At 42.8% G+C, this 15342-nt stretch overlaps 1 protein-coding gene across 4 annotated transcripts in view; it reads right to left on the bottom strand.

Moving 5' to 3' along the window:
* The window catches only part of TBC1D22A (TBC1 domain family member 22A), a 441804-nt gene that overhangs the window by 366871 nt on the left and 59591 nt on the right, over positions 1 to 15342 (bottom strand). For all 4 annotated transcript variants that reach the window (XM_024216533.2, XM_024216565.2, XM_024216541.2 and 1 more), the window contains one exon: positions 164 to 234. In XM_024216533.2, the coding sequence (XP_024072301.1) occupies positions 164 to 234 (71 nt within the window). The remainder of the gene's footprint in view (positions 1 to 163; positions 235 to 15342) is intronic.

The raw sequence follows: 15342 nt of genomic DNA, 5'->3' as shown, positions 1-15342 counted from the left end.
TGACAAACCACGCTTGAAACTGAACAAATAATGGAACTTTGTTCTTTGCTTTTACCATTCAGTAACACAACCCAATGTTTTGGAGTATCACTAATAGGCTATAACTCAAGCAAAATTCTTCAGTGACAGAAACAAAGCAATTATTGCCAGAAACAGAACTTACTGAAAGAAGCTTCCACGTGATCGGGCGAACTTGTTTAGGAATTCCAGACCAACTCAACTTCCGTAATTCATCTGTCAAAAAAAAAAAAAAATCAATTTCATGATACGTCAACAACACTTAATAAATATTCATTAGTATATACAAGCAAATTAATACGAAGTTGTTAATATTTATCAAAATACAAGTAAAATCAGAATTACACAATATTTCTGAGGAATTAAAAAGATATTGCATAATGAGAATCCATACAGATGTCTAAGAAAAATAGATATTTGGTGTGATAAGGTAGTTTCCTGGTATATTTACCCACTGTTATTTCTTACCATACATGTTGTATATTAATATGCACAAGAGAGAGACTTGATGTAGGCTCTACATATACTGATGTTAATTAAAAGGTGATAATTAGTAGTAACCCAAACAGCAATGTTTCACTTTCTGATGCTGGAATTTAATCTTAAATTTAAAAAATGTTATTTCCATTTCCAGTCATACTGTACAACTTTATAGATAGGTTCTCTGGAAAACTGTTTCCAAGAGAGCATATCCACCACCGTATATCCAACTAAACCAAATACAATCCACTCTAAAGCCACTGAACGTCTATCCAGCCATAAGCACTTTCATTATTTTCCTGTACGAATTCTGTGTTTATCTATAAAATGCATGAAAAGTTGTGAAAACAAAAAAGTATGAAAAATATTTAATGACAAGAGATGCATAACAATGCCTGTCAGGAAACCTAGAACTTCAGGATTTAATTATATGCAAGACAGTCTCTTGCTGCTTCTCACTGCGGGCAGAAAGTGAGGATGAAAATCCTACATTATGGCCAAGTGATTAGATTTATTGATTTAGGTTCCACATATAAATATACGCAATTTTTACATTCTAGTCAATCTTTGAAAACTTCCACCGCAAAAATCATAAGAAAAACCAAAAGTACAGAATACAAATTATTAGAGGATGGTGACTCTGAGGAGACAATGCAAGTGCCTCTCTAACTGTGACTGCTTATAGCATATTCATGTCTACAGATGCCCCCCGGGTTACGCAAACCCAACTTACGCAAATCTGCACTTACGGAAAAAGTTCCGAAAGCTAGAAATAGGAGGGTTTTTTGGGCGCAATTGTCAGGTACACGTTTCTGACTTACGCAAAATTCAAGTTATGCAAGGCATTCCGGAACGGAATGCTTGCGTAAATCGGGGAGCGTCTGTATTGTTAAATCATGAGGTTTCTGTCACCACAAGCTAGTGTTGTTGCTTTTTTTAAGAACATAGCTGTGTTCCTGTTGGAGCTTTGTGTTTACTTCCTGTACACAGCTTCCAAGAAGTTTCATAAATGCGTCCTAAAATGTCATTTTTAATATTATCTGGATAATGATGGATTTTTTTATTTTTTTTTAGGTTTTCAGCTTTTAGGGATAGGGAGAGTCATAGTTAAAACAGAAATATCCATATGTTCTCCAGAACTGGGAGTAAGAAAATGATGCCTGTAGTGGGGCGGCTGCCCCACTCCCTGAGAGTCAGGGCCGGCTCTGGCTTTTTCGCCGCCCCAGGCGAAAAAGCCTCCGGCCGCCCCCCGCGGGGGGGGGGGGCCCGAGCGCCGGGGGCAGGGCAGCGAGCCCCGGCTGGGGCTCGGCTCTTCCCCCCGGTGGCCAGAGCGCAGGGCGGCGAGCCCCAGCAGGGGCTCGCCGCTCTCCCCCCGGCGGCCAGGGGAGGGCGGCCAGAGCGCCGGGGGGAGGGCGGCGAGCCCTGCTGTGGCCCCGCTCTCCCCGGCGGCCGCCGCGCCGCCCCCCTCCAGGTGCCGCCCCAAGCACCAGCTTGGGTGCCTGGAGCCGGCCCTGCTGAGAGTGTGGGCTGCAGCAGGCCAGTGCGCCTGCGCAGCCAGGCAGCCAATCAGAGAAGGGCTTATTGGGAGCCAGTCGGGGCCCAGATTGGAGACAGTCAATCAGGGCCAGGCTCAGTCCTATAAAAAGGCTGTTCACAGAGAGGAGAGTCAGTCTGTCCAAGGCCTTCGACAGGAGAAGGTCCGTCTCCAGAGCTGGGAGACTAGCACCACGGACAGCGCAGCACAGTGCTGGCCAGGCTCAGGGATCAGAAGGGAGCTCTAGCCCATAGCTAGATGGACTAAGGGGCACTGTCGGAGGGCAGTGGTCCGGAAGAGGACGCTGCGAGCTGGAGAGCGATGCAGGCTCAGATGCCAACCAAGGGCAAAGCAACGGGTGGGACACCACCAGGAGAGGGCGCTCCACTGGATTGAGCTAATTCCGGGAGACAGCCAGCAGGAGGCGCTGGGTGGTGAGTCCCAACCTTGTCACAATGCCTTATGTACCTCTGCTTGAAATGACTGACGCAGCCTTAATATTTCTTAGTTATGTGAACATTTAAAAAGATGTTGTATATTCAAAAAATCCCAAAGTCACTTCTTTCTGCAAAAGTTTTGCATTACTCTTTATGAAACAGACAACAAGGATTATTTTTTCCCCTATCTGCCACTTAATGGTTTTACTGAATGAGTTGAGTCTTTCCTACTCAAAGCAATTAAAAAAAAAAAAAAAGACATCACTCCTATTAGATGTAATGAGATTTTATTTAAAATTACTTGAGTCACCAATTAAAATTTATAATCTTTTAGAGAGCCAATTTTTAAACCTTGTAGGCTGAGTTTATTGGCATAGGTAGTGTGCCCTAGAACCCAAACCCTGGAAGGCTACCATCTGTAGCTGGGAGTTCTCATGCTTAAATGGCTGCAAGTATCATATCTATGTTGATGATTCACAAATTTCTCTCCACCAGCAATCTCTCTCTTTCAATCATGAATCTTAGCTTGTCTCTTTAACATCTGTTTGAGGTCTTATTGTCAACTAAAATGAATACTAGCAAAACCAAACTCCTGACCTTTCCTCTCAAGCTTTCTCCATTTTCTTCCTTCCCTATTACTGTCAGCAACACCATAAACTTTCCACATAGCTCGGGACTGATGGATATTTGTGACTCCCTCCTCTTCTTTGCTCCACACTTTCAAGCCATATTCAAATCATTCTTATGCCTCTACATGTACAAGATTCCTCCTTTTCTTCTGCCTCCACAGCAAAATCTCTCATTCAGGCCCTCATATCCTGCCTCACCTATGAGAAACACCCTCGTCTCTGGCTTCCCAAACATACCCAGGCACTCTTCATTCCATACAAAATGCACTTGTTAAAATCTCCATTATGTGGTTTGATTGCATCCCCCACCCCTCCCTGATTTCGTCCACTGCCTACCATCTGCTATTGCATCAAGTTGTCATTGCTGGTCGCTTATTTCAAGCCTTATATATAAATCTACTTCTCTACTTATTTTCCTTAGTAAAGCTTCATGTTGCCTTCTGTCTCTTCTGCTCAGCCAGCATTATTGCCCCCATATCCCATTTGTTGCCTATTAAACAATCATCTTTATCCCTTCATTACCTTCTATGTAAGATTCCACCTTCCTGAATTCATTTGTAAGGCCCGTATCTTCACCACTGTGAAATAGCTCTTAAAATCTACTTCTGAAATGGAAAAAATTACTACTACCGTTTAATAATTGTTGTTCTTAGATGTGTTGCCCATGTCCATTCCACTCTTGGGCCTGGTCTACACTAGGAGGGGGGGGGAACTGATCTAAGTTAGGCAACTTCAGCTACGTGAATAACGTAGCTGAAGTCGACGTACTTAGATCTACTCACCGTGGTGTTTTCACTGCGGTGAGTTGACTCTGCCTGTGCCTCTCTCAGTGGCGGAGTACAGGAATCAACGGGAGAGCGCTCGGGGGTCGATTTATCGCATCTAGACTAGACACGATAAATTGACCCCACTAGATCGATCGCTGCCCGCCGATCCAAAATACCCTTGGCGTGTGCACACACATCCCACAGTCACCAGAAATTCTTTTCCTCAGTGGTACTTGTCGGGGCAGCTCAAGCGCCCGCCACACGCTGCTGGTGTTGGTATAAAGGGCCCAGCTGACCTCGAGCCTCCTCAGTTGATTCTTTCTGGAAACTTCAATGGAGACGGGTAGGAGGGCAGGTCATGGAATGGACGTGTGCAACAGATCTTGAAGAAAAAACATTACAAAAGGTTAGAAACAGGGTTTTTTTGAGTGATTGCATATGTGCATTCCACTCTTAGTGACTCCCAAGCAGTTAAAAAGGCAGAGGGACCAGAGTTCCTGTTCATACAGACTGCAGTACTGGTTGACCAAAATTGGCATTATCTTTTGAATACTGACTGATGGTATAATGGGAAGAGAAATTAAACACAGATGACCAGGTTGCTGCTTTGCAAGAGTCCGGGATAGGGTTCTGCACTAGGAATGCCATTAAGGATGCTTACAATCCTGTGGAATGGGCAGTCAGTTTGTCTTGAAGAGAGACACCTGTCGGATTATAATATGTGCAGATACAACAAGTTACACAAAATTTAATTCTCTGTGCAGGACCTTTCATTCTGTCCGCTTTGGCCACGAACAGCTGGATTGACAGCTGAAATGGTTTGGTCCTGTCCAGGTAAAAAAAACCAGTGATTGTCTAATGTCCAATAGGCATAGCTGTGGTTTAGGATACAGGCAAGTAAATTGATAGATATGAAAATCTGAATCCACCTTAGAGAGAAAACTTAGATGAGGGTGTAAGTACACCTTTTCTTTAAAGAAGACTGTTGGTTCAGATGTTTGGAGACCCTTCTGGAAGCAGTAATAGCAATTAGGAATCATAGAAAATTAGGGTTGGAAGAGACCTCAGGAGGTCATCTAGTCCAACCCCCTGCTCAAAGCAGGACCAACACCAACTAAATCACCCCAAACAGGGCTTTGTCAAGCCAGGCCTTCAAAACCTTTAAGGATGGAGATTCTACCACCTCCTTAGGTAACCCATTCCAGTGCTTCACCACCCTCCTAGTGAAATAGTGTTTCCTAATATCAAAACTAGACCTCCACCACTGCAACTTGAGACCATTGCTCCTTGTTCTGTCATCTGCCACCACTGAACAGCCTAGCTCCATCGTTTTTGGAACCCCTCTTCAGGTAGTTGAAGGCGGTTATCAAATCCTCCCCCCCCCCCACTCTTCTCTTTTGCAGACTAAATAAGCCCAGGTCCTTCAGCCTGTCCTCATAAGTCATGTGTTCCAGTCCCCTAATAATTTTCAATGCCCTCTGCTGGACTCTCTCCAATTTGTCCACATCCTTTCCATAGCGGGGGGGCCAAAAACTGGACACAATACTCCAGATGTGGCCTGACCAGTGCTGAATAGAGGGGAATAATCACTTCCCTCAATCTGCTGGCAATGCTCCTACTAATGCAGCCCAATATGCCATTAGCCTTCTTGGCTACAAGGGCACACTGTTGACTCATATCCAGCTTCTCATCCACTGTAATCCCCAGGTCCTTTTCTGCAGAACTGCCGCTCAGCCAGTCGGTCCCCAGCCTGTAGCAGTGCATGGGATTCTTCCGTCCTAAGTGCAGGACTCTGCACTTGTCCTTGTTGAACCCCATCAGATTTCTTTTGGTCCAATCCTCCATTTTGTCTAGGTCACTCTGGACCCTATCCCTACACTCCAGCATATATACCACTCCCCCCAGCTTAGTGTCATCTGCAAACTTGCTGAGGGTACAATCCATCCATCATCCTGATCATTAATGAAGATGTTGAACAAACCAGCCCCAGGACAGAGCCCTGGGGCACTCTGCTTGATACCAGCTGCCAACAAGACATCGAGGTGTTAGTCAGGCTCAACGGGTAGTGATCGTCTAGCCAGCTTTATATCCACTTTATAATCCATTCGTCCAATCCATACTTCTTTAACTTGCTGGCAAGAATACTGTGGGAGACCGTATCAAAAGCTTTGCTAAAGTCAAGGTAAATCACGTCCACCACTTTCCCCATATCCACAGAACCAGTTCTCATCATAGAAGGCAATCAGGTTGGTCAAGCATAACTTGTCCTTGGTGAATCCATATTGACTGTTCCTGATCACCTTCCTCTCCTCTAAGTGCTTCAAAATGGATTCCTTGAGGACCTGCTCCATGATTTTTCCAGGGACTGAGGTGAAGCTGACTGGTCTGTAGTTCCCTGGATTCTCCTTCTTCCCTTTTTTTTTTTTTTTTTTTAAAAAAAGATGGGCACTATATTTGCCTTTTTCCAATCATCCGGGACCTCCCTCGATCACCAGGAGTTTTCAAAGATAACGGCCAATAGCTCTGCAATCACATCAGCCAGCACCCTCAGATGCACTGCATTCGGCCCCATGGACGTGTGCATGTCCAGCTTTTCTAAATAGTCCTTATCCTGTTCTTTCACCACTGAGGGCTGCTCCCCTCTTCCCCATATTGTGCTGCCCAGTGCAGCAGTCTGGGAGCTGACCTTGTCTATGAAGACCCAGGCAAAAAAAGGCACTGAGTACTTCAGCTTTTTCCACATCGGTCACTAGGTTGCCTCCCTCATTCAGTAAGGGGCCCACAATTTCCATGACCACCTTCTTGTTGCTAACATACCTGTAGAAACCCTTCTTGTTACCTTTCACATCACCTGCTAGCTGCAACTCCAATTGTGCTTTGGCCTTCCTGATTACACCCCTGTATGCTCGAGCAATATTTTTATACTCCTCCCTAGTCATCTGACCAAGTTTCCACTTCTTGTAAGCTTCCTTTTTGTGTTTAAGCTCACCAAAGATTTCTCTCTTGCGCCAAGCTAGTCACCTGCCATATTTACTATTCTTTGTGAACATTGGGATGGTTTGTTCCTGCACTCTCAATAAGGCTTCTTTAAAATACAGCCAGCTCTCCTGGGCTCCTTTCTCCCTCTTATTAGCCTCCCAGGGGATCCTTCCCATCAGTTCTCTGAGGGAGTCAAAGTCTGCTTTTCTGAAGTCCAGGGTCCATATTCTGCTGCTATCCTTTCTTCTTTTTGTCAGGATCCTGAACTCAACCATCTCATGGCCTCTGCTGCCCAGGTTGCCACCCACTTCTACTTCCCCTACCAATTCTTCCCTGTTTGTTAGCAGCAGGTCAAGAGGAGCATGGCCCCTAGTTGGTTCCTCCAACACTTGAACCAGGAAGTTGTCCCCAACACTCTCCAAAAACTTCCTGTATTGCTCTCCCAGCAGATATCAGGTTGATTGAAATCCCCCTTGAGAACCAGGGCCTGTGATCTGGAAATTTCTGATAGTTGTCTGAAGAAAGTATTGTCTACCTCATCCTCCTGGTCTGGTGGTCTACAGTGGATGCCCACAACACCACCACCCTTGTTTGCTCTCACCTCTAAACTTAACCCAAAGACTCAACAGGCTTTTCTCCAGTTTCATACTGGAGTTCTGAGCAATCATACTGCTCTTTTAAATACAGTGCAACTCCTCCACCTTTTCTCCTCTGCCTGTCCTTCCTGAACAGTTTATACCCATCTATGACAGTGCTTCCAATTCTTCCTGCTTGTTTCCCAGGCTTCTTGCATTCATGTACAGACACCTAAGATAACTAGCTGATTGCCCTACTTTCTCAGTAGGGATCAGGAGGCCTCCCCTGTTGCACCCTGCTCGGTATCCCACTTACCTCAGGGCTTTGGTCTCCACGTTAGGAAAACCACCTTCCAGGAAAGGTGTAGTAAGGAGCATGTTGGTCCCATAAGTTTAGACAAAACTAAGTTCAACTCTCCAGGAGGAAAGAGGCTTCCTTAGTTGAGGGTACAATCTTTCCAGGCCTTTAAGGAAACTAATTGTCATGTCATTAGAAAAAACAGAACAGTTATCCACATGAGTGGAAAGCTGATATTGCTGCCAGGTGAACCTTGATAGAGGAAATAACTAAGCCTTGCTGTTTCAGATGCAGCAGACAGTCGAGTATTTATTGGATGGACGAATGCATTGATGAAACTCCGGTTTGACAAACCCAGATAGAGAACCATTTTAACAAGTAGGTTGCCCTGTTGTAGGGCCTTTCTGCTATCTAGTAAGACCCAGCAAACTTACTCTGAGCAAACCTTCTCTTTGGGATTTAACCGTGGAACTTCCAGACCATTAAATGAAGGAACTGCAAGTTCGGGTGGAGCAGGTAACTGTGGTCCTGAGAGATCAGATGTAACAGGAGTGAGACTGGAGTCACCACTGAGAGGTCCAACAGAGTGGAGAACCAGTGTTTGTGAGGCCATGCTGGGGCTAATAATATAACCCAGGCATGGTCCCCTCTTGATCTTCAGTAGCACTCTGCGTAGGAGTGGGATTGGGGGGGAAAAGCAAAATAAAGCTTTCCTATCCAGGGTACCAGGAAGGCTTCTGTGATGGAACCCAGGCTGTGGCCTTGTAGAGAGCAGAATTCGTGACATTTTCTTTTGTACTTGTTCACAAATAGGTTTATCTGGGGACTACCCCACTGCTGGAAAATGCATCTGACTACATCCACGTGAAAAGAGTACTTGAGGTGACTGAGAAAGACCTGCTCAGGCAATCTACTAGTTCATTCTGCACCCCTAGAAGATGCCTTCAGGTTTATTGAATGGACTATGCAAAATTCCCATTGGTGAATTGCTTTCTGACACAGGAAGAATGATTGAGCTCCTCCCTATCTGCTGAGGTAAAATCTCACTGCGATGTTGTCCATAAGAACAAACAGGTTTCTCCCCCAATATCAGGTAGGAAAGCCTGAGAGGCAAGACTAATCTCCATGAGCTCTCTCTGACATGGATATGAAGAGCGGGCTTCATAGAGGACCAAAGAACCTGAGTTCAGAAGAGCCCCAGGTAAGCTCCGCACCCTAAGATGGACACATCTGAGACCAAAGTCATCGACAGTTGAGGGCGGAAGAATGGAACACTTACACAAATGTTGAGGGCAGAAGAAGGGAATGCTTGCACAAATGTTGAGGACTCAACCACCAATTCAGTGAAATTAGAACACGTGAAGGCAGCGTGAGCACAGTGTCCAGATGCAGACAACTTGACAAGGTACACTGAGGCCAGTCATGTCTGAAGGGGTCTAAGGTGCAGCCTTATGTGTTGTACTATGTATGTGCACAAGGCCACATGCTCTAGAAGCCTCATACAATTTAGGACAGTTGTGATTGGATGAATCCCAAGTCTGTCAGGCCTAGCATCTTCTGGGAACAGGTCTTTAAATTTCAGCATGGAGTCCCATACTCTGACACCATACCTGGCCAAAAGTGCATGATGGTTTGCAATCCTGAACTGCAACCACCCAGTAGAATAAACTTTCCTACCAACAAGTCTAACTTATTTGAGACTTTGGGACTATGCCATGATGTCCCTGCCTTTCCTTCTTACTGGCAGCAGATACCACCAGGGGCCCCAGAGAGGGATGGGAGTAAAGAAACTCATAACCTGGGCTCAACCCTTTGAAGTTGGGGGGGAGGGGGGAAAGAGGATGCAGGTGTCTGTCACAGTCACTCTGGAAAGACCTTCAGTACCTAAAATACTGAGCAGGTAGAGAGGACTCTTACTTCCTCCACCTGTAGGCCCAAACTTAAGGCAACCCTCTAATGATTCCTGGTGCACTTTATAGTCATCTGGGGGAAGCAACATGCCTGCCTGCCCCCAACCCCCAATTAGGGTTGGAAGAGACCTCAGGAGGTCATTTAGTCCAACCCCCTGCTCAAAACAGGACCAACCCCAACTAAATCATCCCAGCCAGGGCTTTATCAAGCCAGGCATTAAAAACCTCTAAGGACGGAGATTCCATTATATCCTTTCCTAATCCATCTCAGTAACTACCCCTTTTACTGATGTCTTCCCTACAGAGATCCAATCTAACTCTTCCCCCAGTACACCATTGCTCCCTCAATTCTCCCCTGCACCTCATGTGTCCTCTTACCTGTTGCTCCCACTTTCAGCTCCTATTTCACTCTATGTCCACATCTGTTTGAGCCATGTGACAGAGGGCTAGGTATGAAAACCTGAGTCAGCACTCTGTTCACAGCAGCTCCAATCAGGCATAGCAGATTGCAGTGGATGAGGCAGACCTATGCCTAATCTGTGGGTGGGGCAGGGCAGAAAGGCTAATTAAGCCATTAGCCAGAGCCCACAAACGGGCACAGGAAGGAAGTGAACAAGGGGAAAGCAGGCAGTGAGAGGGAGAGAGAGATTGCTTTCCCCCTGCTTGTAAAAGCGCTAGGTATGCTGCAAAGGTGGTGGGACTCAATTATAAATAAACTGCACAGGGTGTTGAACCAGCACAAGGGTCTCCGCGTGGTTTGTAGACAGAGACAGAAACAGGACTGAGGAGGCTCTGTTACAAGCCACCTCTTAATCCTGCTTTATCATCTCACTCTTTGCCTTTGCTGGGCTAGAATATCAAGTACCCAGTATATCAACAACTTATATTTTTGAGTACTTGATTTTGCAAATTTAACATTCATTAATGTAGTTTTTTATGATACAATTCAAAATATACACTAGATTAAGTCAAGCTTTGTTTATGCCTTTTGATTACCTACTTTTTATTTAATAACAAGGGGACCAATGGGACAGTTATAATCAGTCACAAAACTGAAGGTAAGAAAGCGTTAGTGTGTCAAAAAGAAAAAGATGAGATGGGGCGAGGGGGGGAGTAATTTTTCCACAACTATGTCAAACAGAAACCCAGATATTGACATTGTGTTTTAAAATCAAAACATGTTGATAACATAGATGCTCAAACAACAATAGTGTATCCTACAAACTTTTAATATGTATGAGGTGAAGAAATATGATTTTACACATCTTGATAAGGCTTAAAATTTTGTAATTTTGAAGCTGCAAAAAACATTGAAGATTACTTTTTTCAAGCAGTTAATAATTTTGATCTTATGAAAGTTAATTTATGTCCTTACACTTGCAGCACAGATATTGGATATTTGATTGTAGTTTAGGAGTTTTTACATGTGCAAAATCTCAGTCAAATTATGCTACATATCTTATCTGAAAGACACTGGCTCCTTCATTTGACTGAATATGTGAAATGTAAACAGTTATTTTTCCTAACTTGCTGTGGTTGAATAGTTTTCTCCTTATTCTTGGACTGAAATGTGTATGTAATTTTTTGTAATGTATTGGAGAAAATATTCCATCGTAAACAGGAAAAGGTGATTGTAAAACAAAAAATTGGTATGGCAACTCAAGCATAAGCAAACAATCTGAAATGGCATTTAATTCTTGTTTTGTTTTAAAATGACTCCTAAAAAAAATCTAGTGTCCCTTTACAAAACATTTTACAACTTATGCAAAGTATAGTACTATAGTACACATTTTGATTTTTTTCCCTAAAATTATAAACATTTAGAAGGCATTTTGTTATAACTGGCATCCCTTTTCAAAAAAGCCAACATTATGTTGGTACACAAAATGTAAAATCAAACAAAAGCAACTTCTAGTATATAAATTGGCAAGTACTACCAGCTGAAATTGAGTATTTACAGTTAGTTTAAAAATCCTGTTGCAACCAAAAAGCCTGTAGCATTAGCAAGATAGGCAACCAAGTCATTCCTACTGAACTGAACGGTAAAGCAAGATCATTCCAAAAATGTTAGAGTCCAAGCCTAGAAAATCTTACCTATGGAAGTGACCCTTACTCACAAAGTAGTTCATCTGACTTCAATAACACTGTATATAAAGGCCCTTTACAACAGGGTCTGCAGGAGTGTACTCTTAATTTTACTAGCATTACTTTTAATTATAATAATCTCAAATAGCCAGTAGCAGCTCCTCTATTTATAAACTATATCATCCCTAATTAAAGTTAACCAACTCCCTATCATGTATCCTGCATGTATTGATCTCTAAGGTAAAGTGTTTATGTTAAATGTAAAGTAATATAGCAGTAACCTTATGACTACATCCCACTTATAAATGTAATTATTTAATACGGTCAATGAGCTAAGTCAGAAAGCAATTTGAATCCATATGATCAAACTGGATGTACGATATCATATTGGAGACTGAACTTTAGTCTGTTGGGAAATTATTTGTGCATAACATTTGTAATTTCTTTGGTTAGGAAACAAAGTATATTCATAAAGTATACTAGGAATAAAAGGACAATATTTAAAAGTAATACATTCTGTAAGAGGAACCCTGTTGATTTTTATAGGATACTGAATAATTAAACCAGTAGAAAAGGAACTGCTAATTAAAACTTCTTTATAATGAAGGAAGCAATACAAAAATACCAATGGAAACAAACTCCTCTAGTATTAGACACACCTTCCTTAACTCACACTCAAGAATTCTATACTTGAGGGGTAGCCAAACCACAAGGAACACACATCCTGGTTGTCAAATTGTTTCAGGTGTTACTATGCACCCTAAAACTAGTGCTATATTTTAGGGTTCTTATCCAAAATCTCAGGCTTTAGCCTCTCAATGTTCACACATGATCTAAACCTTCTACTTTCACTACTTTTTAAGAAACTTAACTTTAAAAAAAATCAGCTTTGCCATCATCTTATATTTTTTCTTAAACTACAATAATATTACAGTAGAACCTCAGAGTTATGAGCTGACCGGTCAACCACACACCTCATTTGGAACCAGAAGTACGCAATCAGGCAGCAGCAGAGACAAGTTGGGGGAGCAAATACAGTACCGTACTGTGTTAAATGTAAATTACTAAAAAAATAAAGGGCAAGTTTAAAAAAAAGATTTGACAAGGGAAGGAAACTGTTTCTGTGCTTGTTTCATTTAAATTAAGATGGTTAAAAGTAGCATTATTCTTCTGCATAGTAAAGCTTCAAAACTGTATTAAGTCAATGTTCAGTTGTAAACTTTTGAAAACACCCATAACTTTTTTTCCAGATTTGCGAACAACCTCCATTCCTGAGGTGTTCTCGTAACTGAGATTTTACTGTAACACGGCTTTGATGACCATTAAATATACTGCAACCAAAATGTTTCCAGGTCACTTAAATCTGATATCAAGTCAACCTCCACCCCATCTCCAAAAAGATATACAAATATGGTTTGATGCCATAGATCTGGCCTTTGCAGCTCCCCACAGGAGACCCCGAGGTCGTATTACACACCTCCAGGCCTGCCAAAAGAAGCCTCACAAAAGCAGCCAACCAGAGCCCAGCAGGGTCCAGTAAAAAGAAGGCTGAGCCACAGAAGACCTGCCAAATGAGGTTGACAACTTACAGGGGGGTGCCACAAGCAGGAAAAGGCCCACAGTACCATACGCAGCAGCAGAAGGTGCTCAAGAGATGAGTATTCTCTGTCATATACGGGCGAAGGAAAATCAGAAGATGAGGAAAGGAAAGGAAAAGAAAGATGCTCCGTTATTGTCAGACATGAGCGACTGAACAGTCACTTTAACTTCAAGTGATGTTTAAACATCAAGCTTTAAGCTGGCAGGCAGACCTGTCTATGGTGGACAGGAACTTCCTGGTATACAAATGTTCAGTTAGTATGAAGACTAGGCACTAGAGATGACATCAGTTTGACAGGTAAAGTTTCTCTCTCAATCCAAGCAGCAGGTTCAGACAAGATAGCATCAGATGAACAGATGGAGAGTACACACAGACTAGCTAGGGTACATTGCCAAACCCCAAGAGACACTATGGGGTGAGGGTCAGTTGGCTTCACATCCATTAGACCCACAACTTAAAGCAGACAATAAGAACAGCAAAGGAAATGGACAGATATTAAAGTAAACAAAGGCCCCTTGCCTTGACTTCTTTTGGGTTTTATATCTTTCCCTCATCCATGTTTTAGTCATCAGCCATCTCACAGCCATGGAAGATTCCAGCAGTCCCTTCACACATAACCCTCAAAAATATCAAGGCCTTGACTGATCTGGAAACTATTAAAATTTTGTTTAGTTCAACCACATGCTATCTATGCACTTAATAGAAGTCCTAGGTCTGAAAACAATCCCATGCTGAACACTAGCCTCTGAACACATCAGGCTCTCTCAAGATGACTAACTCAGGAAATAAGGCATTCCCACAATTCCAAGGAAATTATCTGCAAGTTTAAACCATTATAGTCTCTCTGAACAGGCAAGATCCATGAGCAAGTGGATCTGCAAGGCCCTCATCACCTCCCATTTTTGATTACTGAAACCTCCTCCTCTGGACATTTAGTCTTGTTGCCTAATCTATTAATTGTGTGTTGATTACTTCTGAATTCCCAATTAACACTGAGGTTTCATAGGTTCTAGTCCTGAGATCAGGCCCAGTATTAGAATTACTGTTTAGTTGAGAACCCTAATGTGCATAAATTTGAGATAGTTTTATTAATACAGTTAGCAAAGTTACTAATACTCCAACCCCAGCATGAGAGAGATATTATACAATATGCATCTGAGCATCCACATACTCACACCATCCTTTGCAGAACCATCAGTCATCATTCTTGCATCTCCCAAGAACTACATCTCTCAAGGCACACAGCCTGGGATACAACTTTTACAGTGTGTTACACTGACACTCCTATGCACCCTCATCCTTATCAGTATTTCCTCGCCCTACTAATGTTGGGGTGCCCTTCTCCCATAGCTTACTAATCCTTTTACCTCAAATTCATTAGAATATATGTCCATTAGTTACCATGGCATTCTCGTCGCCAGACATCTGCTTATGTTCTTAATTTAAAATATCCCAAACTGATATAAACTAGCATCTTTTGGTTATCTGCCAGCAGTTTAGTCTGTCTTGTATCTTACGGTCTAGGGTTACTCCTGATTCACTTATGCCAAGGCTTTTTGGACATTCTGCCTTATTCATTTAACTCAGCTATTGTCTGACAGGCCTTGAGGTTGTAGGCTCACTGCATCACTGCCTTAACTTATACCTATACCTTACTTATAGGCTATAGTCTTAATTTTCTGTGAATCACCACCAAGCCCATACACATGTTAATCACCTAGTTTAATCCACCCTCCACTGAACAGTGATTCCCGACCAGTGATTCCAACCTTTGTTTTCCATTTGTCAACATCCACAAGCATCTCTTTGTGGTCTTCCACTATTCCATGCAACTACAAACCCCCTCCACGCCCAAAGTAAGTTTGTAAAGTTACTAACTATACTGTCCGTCATCAGATCCATCAATACCACCCTTCTACTGCAATACTTACAGGAAAAAATATTCAAGTTCATAAAAGATAGATATAGGTACCCAGGCTATATTCTAGGAATCTGTCCAACAGGTTAACATACAATAATCCAAATGGACT

The sequence above is a fragment of the Terrapene carolina genome, unplaced genomic scaffold (genome assembly GCF_002925995.2).
Source record: "Terrapene carolina triunguis isolate 2854851 unplaced genomic scaffold, T_m_triunguis-2.0 Scaffold68, whole genome shotgun sequence".
NCBI classification, from domain to species: domain Eukaryota; kingdom Metazoa; phylum Chordata; order Testudines; family Emydidae; genus Terrapene; species Terrapene triunguis.
The sequence above is the reverse complement of the archived record's forward strand: the minus strand, read 5'-3'. Positions and strand labels throughout refer to the sequence as shown.